Below are 24,674 nucleotides of genomic sequence, written 5' to 3' on the forward strand. Positions count from 1 at the left end.
CAGTCGGACTCGGTTTTGCAGTAGACTGGATTATCCGAGTCTCGTAGTGAATTTGTAGGCTATATATTATCTCTGATGATGATGACTCCAAAATCAAAATTTACTGTCTTGATGATACGCACAACTTCTGTATTGGACACTTCTTCATCCAAGGTCATTTTGATAAACTTTCGAGCACATGTTCAATTTCACTCGGACTTGAGCTCATCCACTCGGATATTAGATACTTTCACTCGGATCGTCCGATTGGACTTTTTCACTCGGAAGACAATCTTTCACTCGGATGACTATATTTCCACTCGGATGACTATATTTCCACTCGGAAGGCACTATCTTATCCACTCGGATGACTATATTTCCACTCGGAAGGCACTATCTTATTCAATCAGCAAGTTTTCGTCCTGATGGTAATCTTTTCACTCGAAATATTTTCACCTGGACGACAATTTCACTCAGATGATCATATTTTCACTCGGATGACTACATTTCCACTTGGATAATAATAAGTTCATCCGGTCAGCAAACTTTCACTCGACTGTAAAATTTCACTCGACCGTAAACTTTCACTCGGATGGTAAACTTTTCACTCGGATTTCCGACTGAAAACATAGCCCGATCTTGATTTGTCTCTCCAGGCCTCATATGATCTCAGATTGAGACGAATTATATATGAAAATCGATCGGCTCGACGAGACGAAACTTTTCCATGTTGAAGGTTTTTCGATTCAAGGCCGTATTGATGGCCGAATTACTCGCGCAACCTATCAGACAAGTGTCTGGCACCTCGCGCCATATTTCCGTTAAGGTTCAGTCTGCAGTATATTGCCTCTAACTTTTGCATATGAACTCGGATTGAGATGATTTATATATCAAAATAGATTTCCTCGACGAGACGAAGACAATTCCTTAAGAGTGCTCCTTCATTCGAGGTCATCTTGAAGACGTGATTGGCCAAAAACCACTCGGAACATTGAACTATGCCACTCAGAGTATAGTTTCGGTCCGTAAGATAAAGTCGAATGAATATAACCGAAACATCAAAGTGGTTCCACTCGGTGACGTGAATATTTTTATGCTGAAAACTCATTCACTCGAGACCATCTTCATTGCAATCTGTATCTTGCCAAAATCAGGTGTCAACACATGCCCCCCTGTTTTTCGGCAAAGCTTGCCCGCCGAAAAATAATATGCATAGTGTTTGTTCTAAGGACGATGTCAACACTCCATCGGCCATTTATTTTTCTCAGGGCGATAATTATGTATCGGCCATGTTTGTGCTAAGGGCGATAATCATATATCGGCCATTGCCCACTTAGGCTTCCTGCCACACACTCGGGTGGTACTTCTTCAAATATTTGCCATTGAGAGCTCGAGGTAACAACGCCCCTTGTATTGATTCCACCAAATATGAATTTCCGGGAACAACTCTTGTAATTCTAAAAGGACCTTCCCAACTTGGAGACCACTTCCCGAATTTTCTATCTCTTGAACCAATCGGCAGAATCACTTTCCAAACGAGATCACCAACTTGAAAATTCTTCAACTTGACTTTCTTATTGTAAGCCCTTGCCACCCTCAACTTATCTCTCTCTATGGCATTCAAATCAGCCAAACGTTTATCAGCAACCTCATCAATGTTGTCCATCATCAAGTTATAGAAGTCTATTGCCGATAAATCATTTTGTTTGGCTATTCTCAAAGCATTCAAATTTACTTCCACCGGTAAAACAGCCTCCTGACCATATACTAGCTCATATGGAGTCACTTTCGTAGCACCATGCCTTGAGATTCTATGTGCCCATAATGCCTTAGACAACAAGTCATGCCATCTCCTTGGACTATCCTCAATCTTCTTCTTGATGAGCTTGATTAAAATTTTATTGCTAGACTCAGCTTGTCCATTAGCTTGGGCATAATATGGAGAGGAATTGAGCAACTTTATGTTATAAGATTCGGCAAACTCTCTGACTTGGTGTGACATGAAAGATGAACCTTGATCTATAGTTAACGTTTGAGGAATATCGAATCTATGAATAATGTGCTCGGTTATGAATTGAATTACCTCCGTATGCGTCATGTTCTTGAGAGGTACTGCTTCAGACCATTTAGTGAAATAATCAGTTGCCACCAATACAAACCGATGCCCTTTTGAGGAAGACGGATGGATTTGTCCAATGAAATCTAAACCCCAACCTCTGAAAGGCCACGGTTTGATAATAGGATGTAACATAGCAGCAGGAGCCAATTGAATATCACCAAACTTTTGACAAGCTTCACACCCCTTATAATATCTGAAGCAATCATTAATCATAGTCGGCCAATAAAACCCAGCACGTCGCAATAACCATTTCATCTTGGGAGCCGACTGGTGAGTGCCACAAATACCTTCATGTACTTCTCCCATAGCAACTCTTGCCTGGTCCTCGTCCAAACACTTTAGAAGAACATCATCGACGGTTCGGCGATAAAGACCATCATCTCTTATGGTATACTTGAAAGCCATACGCCGAACAACCCTGTCCACCCTTTCACTCAGATTGCACAAGTAATCAACAATGGGCTTCCTCCAGTCGGGATTGTCACCTGCACTAGACTTTTTGTTAATGGCCGAATCAGTGGGTTCAGGTTCGGCCTCTCCCATATTGGCAAGACAAGACATCGGTCTTTGAGAGATATGAAACATGCCATGATCAACATGATATCCGGATGCTTGTTGTGCCAATTCATTTGCTTTCCAATTGTCATGTCTAGATATATGAGCAATGCTAAAGCAATCCAAAGTAGAAATTATATCTAGACATCTATCAAGATAAACATTAAGTGATTCATCCAAACACTGAAAGACTTTGGATATTTGCTGCACCACTAGTAACGAATCACCATAAGCCTCAATATGTGTAGCACCTATAGCAAGTAACATCTCTAGGCCGAATAACAATGCTTCATATTCGGCTTGATTGTTTGTGCAAAAATATTCTAAGCGGCATGAGGCTTCAAAAACAGCACCATGAGGAGATATATAAACAATACCAACACCTTGGCCATTGCTACAAACTGAACCATCAAAGTATAATCTCCATGGTACTAATGAAACAAGGTTCATATCAACGTCATGCTTGTTATTAACACGATGTTCAACAATGAAATTAGCAACAATTTGGCCTTTCATGGATTTTAGAGATTCATAAGCCAAATCATATTCAATCAAAGCATAAGCCCACTTGCCAATTCTACCACTAAGAATTGGCCTATGCAACATGTATTTAATGACATCGGTTTGACAAGCTACTATACAAACACTCGGCACTAAATAATGTCTCAGTTTTGTGCAAGCATAATACAAGCATAGACATAATTTCTCAATAAATGTATACCTTGTCTCTGCGTCCAATAAGAGGCGGCTCAAATAAGTGATGGCATGCTCTTTTCCTTCGGTCTCTTGAGTTAGAACAGCACCAATAACTCCTTCCTCTGCTGTAATGTAAAGTCTGAAGGGTTCCCTATGCTTGGGTGCTCTCATCATCGGAGGAGTGCACAAATAATTCTTGATCATATCAAATGCTTCTTGTTGTTTTGCCCCCCAAGTGAAATCAGCATCATTCTTTAATCGAAGGATAGGAGTAAATGCGTCAACTTTCCCTGATAGATTAGCTATGAACCTTCTCAAATAATTGACCTTGCCAAGGAACTTTTGCATATCTCTCTTGCATGTTGGAGCCTCCACCTTCTGTATAGCCTCTATCTTTTTGGGATCAATTTCTATACCATCTTCATGAATAATGAAACCCAAAAACTTGCCAGCTGACACGCCGAAAGCACACTTCAAAGGATTCATTTTCAATCCATACTTTTTCATTCTTTCAAAAGCTAAACGCAAATCGGCCAAGTGAGATTCAAAAGCATCCGATTTGACAACAATATCATCAATATAAACCTCAAGTATGACACCGAGTAAATCATGAAAAATCAAATTCATAGCCCTTTGATACGTGGCGCCAGCATTTTTTAATCCGAATGTCATCACTGTCCACTCGAATAAACCAAGGAAACCAGGACATCGGAAAGCCGTTTTGTACATGTCCTCTTCGGCCATAAAAATTTGATTGTATCCGGCATTACCATCTAGAAAGCTAATAACCTTATGTCCAGAAGCATCATTAATAAGCATATCAGCTATTGGCATAGGATACTCATCTTTGGGTGTAGCCCTATTCAAATCTCTGAAATCAATGCACACCCTCAACTTGCCAGATCCTTTCTTCTCTACTGGGACAATGTTAGAAATCCACTTGGCATACCTACAAGGTCGAATGAAATTAGCTTCAAGCAGTCGACCGATCTCTTCCTTGATCCGGTCATATGTTTTCAGATTAAATTTTCTGGCCGACTGTTTATAAGGTCTAAAACCGGCCTTTATAGGCAACCGATGTTCCACTAGCTCTCGGCTTAACCCTGGCATCTCATGATATTCCCATGCAAAGCAACAAACATATTCTTTCAGTAGCTTGATTAACTTAGCCTTACAATCGGCTTTCAAATTTTTGTTTATAAATGTCGGTCGAGTGACTGAACCATCTCCAATATCTACCTCTTCTAACGGATCGGCTGATGTAAAACCTTGTCCAAGTTTATCCATGTCATCCAACTCCTCTATAGACTCATACATATCGTTCTCATTGGACCGATACTTTACAAGACGTTTTTGTAACCACTCGGAATTAGGATCCATTTAAACATATCATACCTTGGAGCCGATTGCATTCACTCGGCTTTAAAGAGACGGGCACAAAACCATTCTTGGTTGCGCTGAGAAAATCAAATTCTGATAAGTCACGTCCCGTCAAGCAAGTAGCATTGGGATGTTGCCAATCCACCGATGCATCGGCCAAAGCAACACAGGCCGAGTTATCCGCGTGAATAACTTCCACTTCATCATCAACCCACTGAATCAAAAACTGGTGCATAGTGGATGGCACGCACTGGTTTGCATGAACCCAATTACGGCCTAGTATGACATTGTAGTTATCTTGCACCTCAGCGACAAAGAATGCAGTAGCCAAAGTTTTGCTTCCGACTGTAAGCTCCACATACATCACACCTTTGGCTTCAGTTTTCTCTTTGCCTTCAAATCCATTGAGCACCATATTGGTCTTGATCAATTCTTCATCAGGCAAACCCAATCTCTTGAAGACCAAATAGGGCATAAGATTTACCACAGCACCACCATCAACAAGCATCCGAGTGAGCGGCGACCCATTGATATGACCTCTGAGATATAATGGTTTAAGATGCGTTACTGGTTCTTTTGGCTTCTCGAATATTGCGTTTTTAGGGCCAAAATCTAGCTGAGCCACCTCCCCTTCTTCATCTACAGCACGAAACTCAGCAGGTAAGTAGTACACCATATTGATATACATACCTTCATGAACCGGCGTAGACTCATAGTCCAACATATCAGCCTCCTCCTCGAGTGCATCCACCGATTCTGAAATTTGTCCGAGTGATGGATAAGTAAGAAGTGTCGCAGACGATGTCATATCTGTTGCATCGTCCTCCTTTGGTGATGTAGGTATTGCTGTGATAGATGTAGAAGCTGCTGTATCTTGTATTTGTTTAGGCCTCCACACTTGTTTTGGTGGAACCATGGGTCGAGTGTCATTGAACAACTTATCCCTTTGTTTCTCGGCCTCCTGTTCTGCCATCTCTCGACTCCTTAACTTCTGTAGTTTCCTCTTTTGTGTCTTTGTTAGCCCTGGAGGACACCACTTTGTCTGAGTGTATTTAGGATCTCTCGTTTTTACTCGGCTGGTGCTTGCTTCATGGTCATTAGCCGAGTGCTTTGGCGCGATAGCAAGTATCGGCTTAGTCGGATTGCTATGCACAATCGGCTGTTGTATGGCGAATGTTTCGGTGCCCAAGATAAGTGAGTCGGCATCCATTTTCTCCTTGCCTTTTCCCGACTCAACCGCTGCAACACTTGGTGATTTAACACGCCATTCTTTTCGACTTTTCAGATGCATGAAATTTCCACTCGGGCACACATTTTTACTCTGATGCAATCCACTCGGATGAATATCACTCAGATGGAATTCAGTCGGATGGAATCTACTCGGCCACATTTTTTCACTCGGATAGCTTCCACCTGGGTGCATTCTTACACTCGGATAATTTCCATCCGGTCGCATGTTTTGACCAGCCAACCGATAGTTACCGATGTTCAGTCGGCCTCTATATGAATAGTTAAGTCGATCCCAAACAGATTGTGTATGCTCTTCTGGAAACGGCACCCTCGGTCCACTCGGTTTCATATACTGACTGAACATATCAGCTGATGGTGACCTTGGTCGCTTCAGATGAGTCGGCCGATTAAAGCTAGAACCGGCCGAGTGGTTGGTGTACTTGGACAGCAACATATCAAAAGTTGGATTGATCCGCTTGCGGTGTACTTTAACTTCATTCCTTTTCCACTTGCCAATTTCTGGACTCTTGGGCTTGACAAATCTCACACGAGCATTTTCTTGCACTTGCAATTGCCCCCCGAGTGTAGGATTCTTGATGGTGATTTTGATCACTTCCTTGCCATCGGGTTGCTTACCAAGCACAACCTGTCTCCCCAAGACCTTGTTGTCCTCCTTGTCTTTCCTGGTCTCACCAACAATGACATTAGCTATATTAGCAGATTCGGCTACCTCTGGCCGAATGAGTAGCTTCTTCCCCTCCAAATCCATGGTATTCATTGGAAAAGGCTGTTTATCAACTTGCATCTCAGAAAAGTTCAATCGTCCGTCATTAATGGCCGATTGTATCTATCGTCGAAAAACATTGCAATCGTTAGTAGCATGAGAAAAAGAATTATGATACTTGCAATAAGCACGCCGTTTTATCTCTTCAAACGGCGGTAAAGTATGAGATATTCTAATAATCTTAGCCTGCAGCAAAGCATCAAATATTCTATCACACTTAGCAATGTTAAAAGTAAACTTCATCTCTTCATCACGATTCTTATGAATCGGTTTCAGATCATTGCAAGTAAAGGGTTTGGCCTTAGATGGCCAAACAAATTCAGTAGCAAAAACATCACCCTCATCGTCCGAGTGATCACTATCATATTCCACCATATTCATCTTTGGACGATCGACTTTGTATCTATGCACTTCTTTGAGATCTTTGCTTCGGCTTTCCTGAGCCAAAGCCCTTTGTAAGACTTGGTTTATATTTAAGAACTCATAACCTTCTAGCTTTTCTCTAATGGGAGTTCTCAAACCACTCAGCACTAGGTCTGCCAAGTCTCTCTCGGTTATCACCAAACTAAAACACCGGTTTTTTGTTTCTCTGAATCTCTTGACGTAATCGGAGACCGATTCATCATGCTTCTGTTTAACCGATGTTAGATGTGATAACTTGAGTTCATTGTCGCCGCTATAAAAGTGATCATGAAATTTCTGCTCTAGCTATGACCAAACCCGAATGGAACCATGTGGTAAAGAAGAAAACCATGAAAATGCAATACCAGTTAAAGATAAAGGAAACAAACGCACTTTCAACTCATTTAGTGAGCCTGCTTCACCTAGTTGTGCTAAGTATTGACTAACATTCTCCCATGTGGTTTTTGTGCCCTCTCCATTGAACTTAACAAAATCTGGAATCTTATATCCCGGAGGGCACTGGATGGCATCAAAGTACTCGGGGTACGGCTTTTGGTAAATTCGATTCCGAGGTAACTCAACACCAAAATTCTCTCTAAGCATCTTAGCCATCTCCTCTCTAAGATTAGCTAGACCATCATCCGTAGTGGACGATGAAGCTTGTGGCAGTGACATAGGAAGAGTATGGTTACTAGCTGTAGGTAGGAATTGTGGCATGTATGTCGACCCATAATTTGGTAGTGGTCGAGTGGTTGTAGCTGTAGTTAGAGTTTGGTTCGGCGTTGCCACCGAACCTGTCATGCTCATAATAGGATTAATGGGTGTAGTAACAATCTGATTTGTTTGGGTAGGATAATAAGTCATCGGCACGGGAGGCGCCGATGCAATAGGTAAAGCCAGATTAGGGTTTTGCACACTAGCAGCTACACCATTATTACCACTAGACGATTGAGATATATTCTTCTGAGCATTAGTATTTTCTATAAAAGTTTGATAGACTAGATTGTTACCATCAGCAATACGACTTTCAATCTCAGCTCACTGCTCAGGAGAAAAGGCAGTACTTACAGAGGGTTTAACCTGCTCGGCTTGAAGAGGAGGGAACTTGATTTCTTCAATCGGAGTGATGTTGCCTTGGCGATCCTTCTTGAACTTTGCAAGGAACTCTTGCAAGTCCTTCTCCTCGCGCGCCTTCTTGTACTCCTCATAAACTTGGCGATGATCGGCCGATATCTCATCAAGACTGGGCTTAATGATGTTATCGGCGTCTTCCTCAGATGGCTTGGGAATATCAGACATGGTGGATGATGACGATTGATCTTCGTTCCCCAGCGGAGTCACCAAAACGTGTGTTGACACACGAACACGTCACGTGTACCCTCGACGCCGGGGGTGATGCACCGCAGCTCACATCGAAGGAGACCCGACCGACAGCGTGATACGCAAGATAGTCGACGGGCGCTTTTGCAGACCCGAAAACCCCACACCCCTGGGAGGGACCCCGTCAGGGAGTGCAGCGGCTATGGGCTGCCCTAGGTCGATTCGCTCGCCCCTAGAGCCTCAGGATTCGCAGCTCTCAAACACGAAGAACGGCGAAGAACGAGATAGAAAAACGGTGGAGAGATAAAACGTAGATGAAAAAGTAGTATGTTGATTTGTTCGATTGTGTGTTATTCAATCGGCCGTCACCCCCAACATATATAAGAGGCGGCTGGACTTCCCGTACAAGTAAAGGATTCATCTAGGCTTTCCTTACAAGAAAAATCACATCAATTCACGTCCTAGAGTCCTAATTCTATTCCAACTCGGATTCAGTCTGATTCTGGCCCAAACTCTGTCTTCCTTCTTGTGCGGGCCGCCGGGCTTGCATATGATCTCCGATCGATACGGACCAAATATCAAACTTGTGCGCCTCAACGATACGAACAACTCTCATGTTGATCATTTTTTTCAAATAAGACCATCTTGAATACTTTTCGAGGTCATCTTTATCTTCCAGTCGGACTCGGTTTTGCAGCAGACTGGATTATCCGAGTCTCGTAGTGAATTTGTAGGCTATATATTATCTCTGATGATGATGACTCCAAAATCAAAATTTACTGTCTTGATGATACGCACAACTTCTGTATTGGACACTTCTTCATCCAAGGTCATTTTGATAAACTTTTGAGCACATGTTCAATTTCACTCGGACTTGAGCTCATCCACTCGGATATTAGATACTTTCACTCGGATCGTCCGATTGGACTTTTTCACTCGGAAGACAATCTTTCACTCGGATAACTATATTTCCACTCGGATGACTATATTTCCACTCGGAAGGCACCATCTTATTCACTCGGATGACTATATTTCCACTCGAAAGGCACTATCTTATTCAATCGGCAAGTTTTCGTCCCGATGGTAATCTTTTCACTCGGAATATTTTCACCTGGACGACAATTTCACTCGGATGATCATATTTTCACTCGGATGACTACATTTCCACTTGGATAATAATAAGTTCATCCGGTCAGCAAACTTTCACTTGACCGTAAAATTTCACTCGACCGTAAACTTTCACTCGACCGTAAACTTTCACTCGGATGGTAAACTTTTCACTCGGATTTCCGACTGAAAACATAGCCCGATCTTGATTTGTCTCTCCAGGCCTCATATGATCTCAGTTGAGACGAATTATATATGAAAATCGATCGGCTCGACGAGACGAAACTTTTCCATGTTGAAGGTTTTTCGATTCAAGGCCGTATTGATGGCCGAATTACTCGCGCAACCTATCAGACAAGTGTCTGGCACCTCGCGCCATATTTCCGTTGAGGTTCAGTCTGCAGTATATTGCCTCTAACTTTTGCATATGAACTCGGATTGAGATGATTTATAATATCAAAATAGATTTCCTCGACGAGACGAAGACAATTCCTTAAGAGTGCTCCTTCATGAGGTCATCTTGAAGACGTGATTGGCCAAAAACCACTCGGAACATTGAACTATGCCACTCGGAGTATAGTTTCGGTCCGTAAGATAAAGTTGAATGAATATAACCGAAACATCAAAGTGGTTCCACTCGGTGATGTGAATATTTTTATGCTGAAAACTCATTCACTCGAGACCATCTTCATTGCAATCTGTATCTTGCCAAAATCAAGTGTCAACAGTATGCCCTTTGGTTTATGCAATGCACCTGCTACCTTTCAAAGATGTATGACTTCTATATTCTCTGATTTTTGTGAAAATATTGTTGAGATTTTCATGGATGATTTTTCTGTTTATGGAACTTCTTTTGATGATTGCTTGAGCAACATTGATCAAGTTTTGCAGAGATGTGAGCAAACTAATATTGTCTTGAATTGGGAGAAGTGCCACTTTATGGTTAATGAAGGTATTGTTTTGGGGCATAAAATTTCTGAACGAGGTATTGAGGTGGATAAAGCTAAAGTTGATGCAATTGAGAAAATGCCATGTCCTAAAGATATTAAAGGTATTCGTAGTTTCCTAGGTCATGCTGGTTTCTATAGGAGATTTATTAAAGACTTCTCTAAAATTTCTAGGCCTCCTACAAATCTTTTACAAAAGGATGTTCCATTTGTTTTTTGTGATGATTGTGTAGAAGCCTTTGAAACACTTAAGAAAGCCTTAACTTCTGCACCTATTGTTCAACTACCTGATTGGAACTTGCCTTTTGAAATTATGTGTGATGCTAGTGATTATGTTGTTGGTGCTGTCCTAGGACAAAGAGTTGATAAGAAATTGAATGTTATTCATTATGCTAGCAAAACTCTAGGCAGTGCCCAAAGAAATTATGCTACTACTAAAAAAGAATTTTTAGTAGTTGTGTTTGCTTGTGACAAATTCAGATCTTATATTGTTGATTCCGAAGTAATTGTTCACACTGATCATGCTGCTATAAAATATCTTATGGAAAATAAGGATGCTAAACTTAGACTCATTAGGTGGGTTCTCTTGCTACAAGAATTTGATTTACATATTACTGATAGAGGAGGAGCTGAGAACCCCATAGCCGATAACTTGTCTAGGTTAGAAGATATTCTTGATAACACACTACCTATTGATGATAGCTTTCCTGATGAACACTAGCTACAATAAATGTTTCTCTTAATACTCCTTGGTATGCTGACTATGCTAATTATATTGTTGCTAAATACATACCACCTAGTTTTACATATCAGCAAAAGAAAAAAAATTCTTCTATGATTTAAGACATTAATTTTGGAATGACCGACATCTTATAAAGGAGTAGATGGTATTATTAGACGTTGTGTACCTGAGCATGAACATGAACAAATCCTACGAAAATGTCACTCCGAAGCTTATGGAGGGCATCATGCGGGAGATAGAATTGTTCACAAGGTATTGCAATCTGGTTTTTATTGGCCAACTCTCTTCAAGGATGCATGTAAGTTTGTTTTATCTTCTGATGAATGTCAAAGAATTGATAATATCGGTAAGCGTCAAGAAATGCCTATGAATTATTCACTTGCTGTTGAGCCATTTGATGTTTGGGGTTTTGATTATATGGAACCATTTCCTTCCTCTAATGGGTATACACATATTCTGGTTGCTGTTGATTATGTTACTAAGTGGGTAGAAGCTATTCCAACTAGTAGTGCTAATCATAATACTTCCACTAAAATGCTTAAAGAATTTATTTTCCCAAGGTTTGGAGTCCCTAGATATTTAATGACTGATGGTGGTTCGCACTTTATTTATGGTGCTTTCTGTAAAATGCTTGCTAAATATGATGTTAACCATAGAATTGCATCACCCTATCATCCTCAATCTAGTGGTCAAGTTGAACTTAGCAATAGAGAAATAAAACTAATATTACAAAAAACTATTAATAGGTCCCGAAAGAATTGGTCTAAGAAATTGGATGATGCACTTTGGGCCTACAGAACAGCATATAAAAATCCTATGGGTATGTCTCTCTATAAAATGGTTTATGAAAAAGCTTATCATTTGCCTCTTGAGTTAGAACATAAATCATATTGGGCAATTAAAGAACTCAACTATTATTTCAAACTTGCCGGTGAAAAGAGGTTATTTTATATTAGCTCATTAGATGAATGGAGAACCCAAGCTTACGGAAATGCCAAATTATTTAAAGAAAAAGTTAAAAGATGGCATGACAAAAGAATCCAAAAGCGGGAATTCAAAGTTGGAGAATATGTTCTTTTGTAAAACTCCCATTTTAGATTCTTTGCAGGAAAACTTCTTTGTAAATGGGAAGAACCATATATTATCGAGGGGGTTTATCGCTCTGGGGCTATCAAGATCAATAATGCCGAAAGTACTAACCCGAAGGTGGTCAATGGGCAAAGAATTAAGCACTACATCTTAGGTACGCCTATTAATGTTGAAAGCAATATTATTAAAACCATGACACCAGAGGAACACATAAAAGAAATCTTCCGAAACACTCCAGAATCCTGAAAAAGAGGAGGTATGTGATACGGTAAGTAAACGGACTCCGAAAAATCCGCAAAAATATTTTTGCCAATTTTGGAATATTATAAATTTTAGGAAAATAAGAAACAACCAGGAAGGTAACCGAGGAAGGCACAAGACACCAGGGCGCGCTTGCCTTGCCTGGCGCGCCCAGGTGGGGTGTGTCCACCTCGGGAACCTTCTCGACTCCGTTTTCCTCTTGTTTGCTTGTTTCCTAAGATAAAAAATATTTATATACCCCCCAAACGTATTGACCACCGTATCGGGGAGAAGTCTGTTGTCCTTCTGTCTTGTTGTTTTTCTAGCAGATCTGAAATATGTTGTCTCACGATTCATAGGGAGGGAGCTATGTCTCCAACTATATTGTGGATCCAAAGATCTTTGGGGAAATTTATCCCTACCTATGGTCCACCGAAGAAGAAGGAACCGATCCGGAGGAGGTGGAGGATGCATCCTCAGATGAAGATGAAGCCCCGCTACCTCAACCTGGAAATTTTCACACGGAGCTCAAGAAGTCAAGCCTCCCCAGCAAAACTAAAACCCAATCTATCCCTTCTCGTTTTCTACAGGATAGCAAGCCAGCATTATGGAAAAAGATATTAAGGCTTGAGCTAGAGAATGAGGATCTTAGGGAGGATAATTTCAACCTCCGACGCAAGCTAGAGAAGAAGAACATGACTACACCACCACCATCATCATTTTCCCCATCGAAGGAGACTTGAGCAACGGGTATGGGCACTCCCCTTGGCTTGTGCCAAGCTTGGGGGAGGTGCCCCAGTATCGTATCACCACCACTATCTTTCCCTTTATCTATTTTAGTTTGATCTTTAGTTATCCTATGATCTAGTTGAATAAAAGTTTAGTTCGATCAGTTTTCGAGTGCTTGCTTAGTGATCTATCTATGTAATCGTGTGCGAGATATATAACAAAGAGTAGTTTGAGTTTTTGTTTCTTTACTCTTATGCTTCAATAAAAATGAAAAAGAAATAAATGAAAAAGATCATATCCTAATCTTATGGTAAGTAATGACATCACATAAGGAAAAGTATAAGTGGTAAAATTTATTGGAGATTTACAAACATAGCATTGGTCAATGATGCACTTCATGAAAGAATTAATAAGCGAAGAGAAGATTCACATGCAAATACACTATCTTGGACATCTTTCATGATTCTGACCTGATGACCCACAATTATTGGGGATCAATCATGATTGTGACCTGTTACAAATTATCTTGCTATTAAACTACCTGTTACCAACAATTTTAATGCTTGCAAAAATTATCTTGCTGAAAACCGCTTGTCATTTCCTTCTGCTCCTCATTGGGTTCGACACTCTTACTTATCGAAAGGACTACGATTGATCCCTATACCAAGGACAGGGAAGAAGAATAGGAAAAAAGTTCAGGCGGTGTGGTTTGCCTTCATGGACGAAGAGATAAGATAGAAGGGCGACAACGGTGGGCAGGCCCACACAAGGACACATGTCATCAGGTGGAGGGGGTGATTATGCCAAGAGTTCAGTCGGGCAAAGAGAAGTGTTTTCCTGATTTTAATTAACAATCGCTTTGTGTACGGTTAGCCATGTGTATTTGTGTTGTCTCAGTCGGGCAAAAAGAACTTTTTTCCTGACTTTAATTAACAATCGCTTTGTGTGCGGTTAGCCATGTGTATTTGTGTTGTCTTATCCTTTTGCGGAATTTAAAAACTATTATGTTTTGATTGTTGGTGGTTTCTGGGTTAAAGCGTGGATGGGGGGTTGTATCTTGCCAAATTTATTTTATGTATTGTGGGATTATAATGTATTTTAATTCCTAAAAAGGAGATACATGTTCCAAAAAAGATTATATAAGGAGAGAAGCGTTTTGGCATATGGGAGCATATGCTCCTCGTTTTCTGAATGAGTTTTAGCAATATTTTGAGATGTTACAAGATCCTGAAAAAATGATTCCCTCTTATATCTCAACATTCTACGTGCACACAAACTTGTCATGGAAAACTGACAACTTTTGTGTCACATGTAAAAAGACAAAATTTAGTGTTAAAATAGGCTTTTCATGAGATATTTTTTTGTCTTTTTACACAAGGAGTATAAAATGTCGGATTTTCATGAAACTTGGAGTGCGCAGATACAATGATGTGATGTACATGTCAAATTTGTGTTCAGAATTTTTTAACGTTTTGAAATATATTTTTCAATGGCAGGAGCATATGTTCCCATATGCCAAAGTGAATTTCCCTTTTTTGCCACTTTGTTCCTGTTGACAAAATATGGTACCTTCTTTTGTGAAAAGAGAAAATATGGTGTCTGATAAATAGTGCTCTTATTTGGATGTGGCTATTCTGCACCGGGTATGAACAATAAAAAAAATAGTTCGCTCTTCTTTTGCCTTTTTATTGTCCAGCAGTGAATACAAAATTGAGATGAAAATGATGGCATTAACAAGCATAATACAACTTTCCAATTCAACCATCAAGTATTTCGAAATTCATTTGTTATATTATAATAAAAATGGATGGGCACGGCAACGCGCGCTATTATGGTCTAGTTGTGATATATGTATTGCCACTCCTCTTAGTCATCATTGTTGATGGTGGTCACATTGTCCACCTATTTTATGTGATTGTGATCAATCCCAAGACGATGATGATCATCCACCTCCTCCTAGGTTGGAAAGTCTTAATGGAAGCTCCAATATTCCCGACCAAAGAAAGGAAGCCACTGATTTGCAAACATTCCTAACCAAAAGAAGGAACAAGAAGGGGGGCCAAGATACGAACGACTTGCAGTTCAACGGTAACGGTAGTCCCATTGTCGCGGCGGTGGTGGCGGCGACCCTCTCGCGGTAACCATGATGAGCGTCTGCGGAGGCAACCCCACCACACCCCGTCAAGCACGGTCGACGTCAGGTCCTCCTGGAAGGCCACCGCGCAGAGGATGGGAGAGGTGGAGCCGAGCCTCCATGGCATCCCCTCCCTCCCTCTTCTGCCATGGCACACCTTGCTGCAAAGAGGAGACGGTCTGGGAGCGGGATGGCTTGCCTTCTCCGATGCCCGACGCTGGAGGAGCCAGGATGGGATGACCGAATGGTGGAGGCGCGTCGTCGGCGCGGGCGGGCTAGTCCTCGTGCGATGGATTTGGGGGCGGCGGCGGAGCTGCGGGAAGAGGATGAGGGGCGTGGGGCTGGAGGAGATGGAACAAGAGAGAGGTAGCATGTGCTGATTTTCTTTCTATCGCTAAAAATTTCTCCAATTGGCTATCGCGAACACCACCTGTGTCGACGTGGACAGAAGGACGAAGCGACCCTTTTATTCAATTGTCCAGCATGAACCTCTCTTGTCATTGTCCATCACATACAATGTTTATGTGATGATGTGGACTACGCGAGACGCCGTCCTTATAGCGTAGCTTATTGTTTTGGATTTCAGGCAATTTCTATGTTTGCTGAAGTAGAATATTTATCTGGCGTTAGATATTTTTTTCCATAAAACAGCACTAAATTCCTTTTTTAAAGAATTTGGCATGCATGCCAACCTCCGGTGGGCTCCACCCCCCATACACGGACCGAGGGTGCCAACGAACGTGCCAACAAAGAGAGAGAAAGACACATCACCACCTTCCTCCCCTTTCCCACCACTTTCTCTCTCCCGATCTCTTCCCCTTCCTATCCCCTGCTCTCCGGCGAGGCCGCCGCCGCCGCCGTTCGCGGGCCATGGACGGCATCGAGGGGCTCCTGGCGAGGGACTTCGGAGTGCGGCCGCAGGGCAAGGCCGCGCCCATGGCCGCCGCCCGCGGCGGTGGATCCGCCTGGTCCAACCCCAGATCCATCCCCGCCCCGTCCTACGACGGCCTCTTCGGCGCGCCCGTCCCCGCGGCCTCCGCCTCCGGTCCACCCCTCGACTCGATCTTCGACTCCTTCAAGGGACCCTCCTCATCGTCGGCGGCGGCAACTGGAACCAAGCCACTGTTCGACGACGACTTCTTCGAACCGGTCCGCGGGACGAGGGTCTCCAACTCCACGTACGACAGTGACGGCGTGTCCGGGGCGGGGGCGGCGGCGGCTCCCGCGTACGATGTGTTCACGAGCAGCAACCGCTCGGCTCCGCCTTCCTATGACGACTTCCTAGGGGGCTTCGGCGGGAAGCCGCAAGCGGAGGAGATAAAGAGGTCGGTGGTGGTCGAGGACGACGACGACCTGCTGGGAGGGTTCGGAATGAAGCCGGCCAGGGAGAAGAAGTCGGTGGTGGAGGAGGACCAGCAGGGCAACGGGTTCGATGATCTGATCCCAGGTTTCGCCAGTAGCAGCCCTCCAAAGAGTAGGTGAGCGCTCTAGCTTTTGCTTGTTTAGATTAGATCTGCATTGGGTTTGGTTGTTCATTCTTGTGTCTCAGACTAGTGTGATGTTGGATAGGTTGAACTGAAATGTGAAAATCTAGAACAGAATCTTAGTGAACGTTAGAAGCAACCTTATGCAAAGAGAGCTTCCCTGGCATCCGTGATTAAATTGACGAAAAATAACTGCTGATCTTCTTTTTTCCATGCTTGTGCTGATGCGTTTGGGTGTATCTTAAATCAGTTGAGATTATAAGAAAAACGTATGCACTATATTGAGCCTAACATGAGGAAGGGGCCGAGAACAGAGTTTGCTTTCAACACAACAGATAACGAAAATTTCAAACCATTAGGTATAGCATAAAGTAACAATTAAAGTTTTGTAAGACTAAATAAGTAAAGGACTGGACTAACGTCCAAACGTTTGTTTTTAAGGGATAGATCCGAACGAGTCAATCTCTTCGATCCAACTCGTCCCTCCTCGTTCCCTTCCGGTTTTTCCCCAGCGACGAATCAATCTCTTTTCTAGCGTGGTAAAAAAAACTGTACGAAACTGGAGTCGAACACATTACCTGATGGTACACCATAGCTACTCGTAACCTCCTGATCTAGCTCCAGTTGTTGTCAAAATGAGGTTAGATAGTATTTGTACCGGTACGTGACGTGGCCACGAGACAAATAAACTATTTTCTTTCTTTCTTTTTTTACCGAATTTTTCCTTCCTTTGTAACGTCTTTTGTTGTTGTAACACACTCTGTAACTTTCTCGTAAAGAGCATGATAAATTTATAAGCCATAAATCTGATAAGTCACACACAAACATGACGATAATTTTTGACCTAGAGAAAAAAAAAAGTTGTGGTAACACACCCCGATAACTTCTTTGTAAAATGTATGGTAATTTATATACCACCAACCTGATAACTCACAGATAAATAGTGCGGTAAATTTTGTCCCCGAGAAATAAAGTTGATGAAAACATTCCCTGGTAATTTGTGTGTAAAAGAATGGTAATATACACACCATAGACCTGACAAAAAGTTGATGTCATCCTAGATTCTTTGAATTTGAAATTTTAGAATGATTTGTAGTTCAAACCGGCGGTCCGACTGAAAAATCTTTTTTTGCATAAAAAAGTCCATTGCGGCGAGACCTTCTAAACTAGATCTGATGTTGATATGTTCCGACATCTTTTTTTTAATGTCAAAAGTTATCACGCCAGGGCTAAGTAAGTTACCATAAATTGGTGTGTATATTATCATGTTATTTACATAGAAGTTACCGAGGTCATATTTCCAACAATTTTGTGCCCCGGTTCAATTTTACCGTGGTGTTTGTGTGTAAGTTATCACCCGTGTGATGCATATATTATCATGATATTTATAAAATAATTTATAGGAATTTGTTTTCAACATCTTTTTCTCCTGGTCAAAAGGTTATGATGGTGTTTGTGCGTTAGTTATCAGATTTGTGATGTGTATATTACCATGATACTAACATAGAAGTTATCGCGGGTGTGTCTTCAACAACTTTTTTCTTCACGCAAAAGTCACCGTGGTGTTTGTACCTGACTTATCATGTCTAAGGTGCGTATAATGAACTGATATTTGCACAAAATTAACTGGGCTTATGTTTTCAACAACCTTTTTCCCTGGGTTAAAGTTATCACGAGCGTGTCTTCAACAACTCTTTTTTCCAGGTAAAAGTTACCGCGGTGTTTCTACCTATGTTATTAGGTCTACGGGGTGTAGGATGCGCTGATATTTGCACAAAGTTTATCGGGGTTGTGGTTTCAACTACTTATTTTTCCGGTTCAAAGTTATCACGATGTTTGTACCTAAGTTATCAGGTTTATAGTGTGTATATTATCATGCTATTTATATAGAAGTTATCATGAATGTGTCTTCAACAACTTTTTTCCGCAGGTAAAAGTTATCGTGGTGTTTGTTCGTAGGTTATCTGGTCAGCGGTGCGTACATTACCATGTTATTTTGCACATAAGTTACTGGAGATACATTTTTAACAACTTTTTTTCCTTGGGTAAAAGTTATCACGTTGTTTATGCATAAGTTATCCGGTATGTGGTGCGTATATTACCATGCTATTTATACAGAAATTATCGCGGTGCTTGTAACTAAATTATCAAGTAGGCGGTGCATATACTATCATATTATTTACACAAAAGTTACCGGGGTGTGTTTTTAATACATGTTTCCCTGGGTCCGTGTTGTTTTTATGTAAGTTATCAGGTCTACTATACATATTTTATCATGCTATTATATAGAAGTTACCAGAGTTATGTTCTCAACAACTTTTTCCCATGTCGAAAACTATTGTGGTGTTTGTATGTAAGATAATATAGTTTCGATGCTTATATTAGCATGCTATCCACGTAGAGGTTACCGGGGAGAGAACTTTTTTCCTTAGGCTAAAATTCTCATGATGATAAGTACATAAGTTATCAGGTCCACAATCGTAAAAATATCATTCCATTCACACAAAAAACCAGGATTATGTTTCAACATCATTTTTATGCATCGATAAAAAAATCTTCTTGCAACAAAGAAAAGACAACTGATGAAAATATAATTTTTGAATAAAAATAGCCAAATTTTTTTTAAAACAGGCACGTTGCATGGTTCATGGTCGGTGACCAGATCCAGAAAAAAATCTAAAAGCAAATCCCCTTTGCTCCATAAAATGCACTAGCAGCATTCGTCAAAATAAAATCAACCTAACCAGTATCTAATCATCAGCGAGGTATAAGCCCAGATGGCTGGCGAGACTATCAGTAAACCTCTAGATACTAGGTTCGATTCCCACTGTCCTCTTTTTTGCGAGAAAAATAAATAGCAAAGGTAAAAGAAAAGGATCGGGGGACCGTGCTATGCGGGATCGCTCGATGGTTCGGTTGTTCGGATTTATCCCTAAAATCCGAACGTGTGGAAAATACAAATTCCCATAAGTAAATTGCAGGCATAAATGAATCATGCTGGAAGGTTAACTCTATGTCATCTCCCTTATCCCACAAAGGAAAGGAGTATAGACTATGCAGTATTATATACATGCCATGCGTTGCTACTATTAGAGATCTTATGTGCCTTGGCTGGTAATTCTTACTTTTCTCTTCCACGTATATTACTTCTTCAGTAGTACGGTATGTTCTCTGCTAGTTCATCCAATAGCAGTACAGTGTCAAAGTTTCCGAAGCTGTGGTATTCAACTTTGCTGATGCCAATTGAAAACCCTTTTTCTCCGTACTGATGGGTCAAAACCTCGAGGAAGATGACTGTTACCAAAAGATCTGATGATAGAAGCATATTTAACGAATAGACCAAGTTGTGCATTTTGGTTCCCATAAACCTCACACTTCTATTTTATGCTATCTTCTTGCTCATTTCATACAAGTTCTGTAAAAAATGTGTTCCCATAATATTCATTATAACTTTTAGGAACACTAATGACGATAACAAAAAGAAGCCAGCAGTTCCAGCTTCAAAATCAACAGCCAGCTTCGTAGACGATCCATTTGTTGTCCTAGAAAGAGTTTCTGTTTCAGGTTCCGCATATCCATCCCCGGGGAGATTCACAGATCCCTTGGAAGATCTTGATAAGTCTGCAGACACTGAAGGCATGAGTGTTGATAGTGCTGCTGCTGCTGATAGTTTATTTAAGGATTCAAGTGCTTTTGACCAGGCCCCAAAATCAGATCCTTTGTTTACCTCGGAAATGAATGGCGACACCAAGGATAGTCATCTACAAAGCAAAGCCCGAGAGTCAAGTTCTGTACAAAGCTCGGTGAAGAGAAATCCAGCAAGCAGATCTTCTCTGGAGGACTTCGGAAATGGCATGGCGAAACCACAATCTGCAAGGTACTCTGATATTCATGTCGATGACAGTTCAGAGAGATACAGTGGCAATGGTATGGATAATCAGTCACCGATATCTACTGAATCCGAAGACGATATATGGCTTACAGTTTCTGAGATCCCTCTCTTCACTCAGCCAACTAGTGCTCCGCCACCTTCCAGATCACCGCCACTTCTTAAACAAAAACCCCTGGGTGCAAAAGCAAATGTAGAAGATGACGAGTATGTGTCACAGTCCAGCCAAAAGCACAACCAGTACAAAGATACGCCAGAGCAAGCAGATGATTCTTCAGTAGATGAATCAGAAGGTGTTGCCATGGGAAAGCATCAGATGCCTGCTTATTATGATAAAAATGCTTTTGATGATGACGAAGAGTTTGATTCAAATTCATCAGCTCGTGAAGAGAGAGAAAGCCAGGAAAGATTGGAACATGCGCGAGAAATGAGACTAAGGGAGGAACAGAGAAGACTTGAAAAGGAGAGGGTATTGGAACAGCAAAGAGAGAAACAAGCTGTTGAGAGGGCTACGAAGGAGGCACGGGAGAGAGCAGCTGCTGAAGCTCGTGCAAAAGCTGAAAGGGATGCCCGCCAACGCTCACATCGTGCTGCTGTGCAGAGGGCTCATCAGGAAGCCCGTGAGAGGGCTGCAGCTGAGGCTAAAGATAGGGTTGCAAGGGCTGCTGCAGAGGAAAGGGAGAGGGCTGCTGCTGAAGAAAGGGAGAGGGCTGCTGCTGAAGCCAGGGACAGGGAGAGGCCTGCTGCTAGGGGGAGGGCTGCAGCAGAAAGAGCTGCTGCGGAGAGAGTTCAGCAAGAAGCAAGGAAGAGAGCTGAGCGAGTTGCGGTGGAAAGAGCTGCTGCTGAGGCTCGACAAAGGCAGGCAGCAGCAGCTGCAGCGGCGGCAAAAGAAAAACAGAGCACACCAAATGATGTTGAGTCCTTCTTTCGTATGGATGCTCGAGATACTAGTGCAGCAAAGCAGAGGGCCCCAACACCAACAGTGGTACATTCGAGCCCCAAAATATTTACATAAAATGAAGTCTGGATGCCATTTACTAGTGTTACCTTTTGCTAATGTTGAACGTTTCAGGACTCTATGTTTGATTCTCAACCACAAGGTAGAGGAACAGTTAATGGATCACAGAGAACAGCCTCTACGTCGGCCTCTACCAGAAAAACAAACCCACCATCAGCCACAAATATTTTTGGCAATGGTCTATCTGACCTATTTGAATTTGAAAGTAGTAAGCACTGGTCTTCCCAAAATAATACTCCCTCCATCCCAGAATATAAGAGCGTTTTTGACACTACACTAGTGTCAAAAATGGTTTTATATTATGGGACGGAGGGAGTATTAGCTTGTAACTTCGTAATGATATTCGTTCCCAAATTTTGCAGTTTCGGTGATTCATTTAGTATTATTTTTCAGCCCGATCATCATCTGACGCATTTCAAGATGTTGAGGGGGAGAGTGAAGAAAGAAGACGTGCTAGGTTAGAACGTCACCAGAGGACCCGTGAGCGAGCGGTAATGTTCCCACCTTTTCCTGTCAGTATAATAGTAGATAGATGTTTTTTTTTGAAGGGTAATAGTAGATAGATGTTGCCCAAGATTAATATTGCTGATTCCGTATCATATTGTTCTCCCTTCTCCCCTGTTATAAAGAAATGACGGATATATTTTATTCTGCCACCACTGTTCGTCATATAACAATAACATATCTGCAGGCAAAAGCTTTGGCTGAGAAGAATGAACGAGATATGCAGGTTCAGAGGGAACAAGCAGAAAGAGATGTAAGTGTTGTGTTGCCCATATAACTTGCAACTTGATTCTGCTTATTTTAGTTGATGTAAACAGTCTATGCTTTCTGCTATTGCACATTATTTTCAATATTTCATGGACTCTGCTGGCCTTTTCTTTAGTTCGTAATAGGGCAACATGTCTCGACCCTTTAAGCTTGACTTTCTTGGTTGCTAATAGGCACTCTACTCATTTTGATATTTTCTTGATTCCAGAGAATTGGTGACTCATTAGACTTTGAAATTAAGAGGTGGGCTGCTGGAAAAGAGGGCAACTTGCGTGCTTTACTATCAACTCTGCAATATGTGAGTCAACATTTATTCTCCTTGCGTTTTCACCGGATTCGTGCTTTATTTTTGGGTGCTATCATTGTTTTGTTGCATAAACACGCTCACTATTTCCTTAACACTTCCCTTGTGAATAGATACTTTGGCCAGAGTGTGGATGGCAAGCTGTATCCTTGACTGATTTGATTACTGGTGCCGCTGTTAAAAAGCAGTACAGAAAGGCAACGTTATGCATCCATCCTGATAAGGTGCAACAGAAGGGTGCGACTCTTCAACAGAAATATATTGCTGAGAAGGTCTTTGACATTCTCAAGGTGTGTATTCATGCTGCTTTGCAACAAGTATAATAGTGACAAGTTAAGATGTTATTTTGTTAGAGAACCATCATTACTGCCCTAACAATGTGTTAAGCATGCCACTTTATGTGCTGACCTAGGGCTACCACAATTATTTTGTGTCGCTTTCGTTCTGAATCCCTTTCAGATGAGGCAAATAGCGTTTGGCCTGTAACTCAGCTTGGCAAATGGAATGATATACATGGTTTGCCCTGCTGCTTGGAAAAAACACCAACTGAGTTGAACACTTGATAAGTGCGCTTTTCACTTGTGTTGCCTTGAATGTTTAACTCAGATGGCCACATCTGCACAGGAACAATCAATAGACTCGCTGTAATGTAGTAACTTTCACAATTAAGTTTCTCTCTCTAGCCTTGTATTTAATTTGTTTCTGTTCATTCATGTCAACTAAAACTTGGATGGATGGCTGGATGCCAAATTAAAGCAAAAAATCCTTGGTGTGTTCTAGATTAAGAACATACTGAAAGGCTCTGAGATCAAGATCAATGGTCCGAGCAACCTAGTAGTAGGATTAATCTTTGTGTCATCCATATTAACCGTGGATTTACCAAGTTGTGGAGGCCTATCCTACATGCTATTGTAATTCACATTGGTTGGTCGCGATATTCATCATTGCTATTGATGAGGAATATATATTTGACATTGTAGCATTCGCTTATCTCCTTATATTTATATAAAACAGGAGGCATGGAACAAATTCAATTCTGAAGAGCTGTTTTAAGCCATCCCTGTGAATGTACAGCCAGTTTTTAACTAAGTGTACCCACGTGAAGCCCTGGAGCATTAAGATGCAGCCGATCTTCTTTTTGGTGCAGCTCCATCAAAGTTATCAGTGTATAATAGGTTCTGTTCAAATGCAGACTTCTGTTCTTTGAGGATTACTGGCCGGTTGCTTTGGGATGATTCTTTTTTATATTATATACCTTGGAGGGCCAAGATTACATGTATTTCTTCCACACCATTTGTCTATAGTCAGACCACAGAAAGTCGAAACCACAGTTTATGCTTTACTTAAGATCTTACAAGAAACAGATGTACAATTATGCTTTGCCCTTTGATTATTCTCACGCTTGTACTCCACAGTGTGCAGTTTGACTATTAATTCTCAACATGATTTGGAATTTTGGATTACCCTGCAGTTTGAGTTTCCTCAAATACTCACAGCTTAATTTGCTTGCCTCACGATTTCCCATGCTATGTCATGCTCCTCTTGCATAAGCACAGAATAAAACGTGTGGTCTTAATCTGCTACCAAGAATTAGTTTGTTTTTGTGCAAGTAAGGCTGCTTTGTGTGTGTGTGTGTGTGTGTGATAGAATTGGCTCTTATGCTTTCCCCTCTCCCTTAAGAGTCTCCAAGTCGCCCTTGACTCCTCCCTGGGGGGGGGGGGGGGGGGGGGGGTTGGGTCTTATCAAGTTACTTCC

The 24,674-nt window shown here is 41.6% G+C and overlaps 1 protein-coding gene across 1 annotated transcript; it reads left to right on the top strand.

Moving 5' to 3' along the window:
- The first annotated feature begins 16,199 nt into the window (after positions 1-16,199).
- LOC125551328 (auxilin-related protein 1-like) lies at positions 16,200-24,382 on the top strand. The gene is made up of 8 exons (XM_048714514.1): positions 16,200-16,931; positions 20,395-21,811; positions 21,899-22,052; positions 22,238-22,335; positions 22,536-22,601; positions 22,824-22,913; positions 23,033-23,209; positions 23,934-24,382. Exons 1-8 carry the CDS (start codon positions 16,324-16,326, stop codon positions 23,970-23,972), a joined length of 2,649 nt encoding a protein of 882 aa, XP_048570471.1. The 5' UTR covers positions 16,200-16,323; the 3' UTR covers positions 23,973-24,382.
- The last annotated feature ends 292 nt before the right edge of the window (positions 24,383-24,674 follow it).

This window comes from Triticum urartu, chromosome 4 (assembly GCF_003073215.2).
Source record: "Triticum urartu cultivar G1812 chromosome 4, Tu2.1, whole genome shotgun sequence".
Classification (NCBI taxonomy): domain Eukaryota; kingdom Viridiplantae; phylum Streptophyta; class Magnoliopsida; order Poales; family Poaceae; genus Triticum; species Triticum urartu.

What these genes read in the sequence shown, in the direction of transcription:
- LOC125551328 (XM_048714514.1), top strand. Translation starts at nt 16,324, where the DNA reads ATGGACGGCATCGAGGGGCTCCTGGCGAGGGACTTCGGAGTGCGGCCG. An exon ending in CCTATTTGAATTTGAAAGTA is followed by an intron (nt 22,053 to 22,237) that starts GTAAGCACTGGT and finishes ATTATTTTTCAG; the next exon opens with CCCGATCATCATCTGACGCA. An exon ending in AGGTCTTTGACATTCTCAAG is followed by an intron (nt 23,210 to 23,933) that starts GTGTGTATTCAT and finishes TATATAAAACAG; the next exon opens with GAGGCATGGAACAAATTCAA.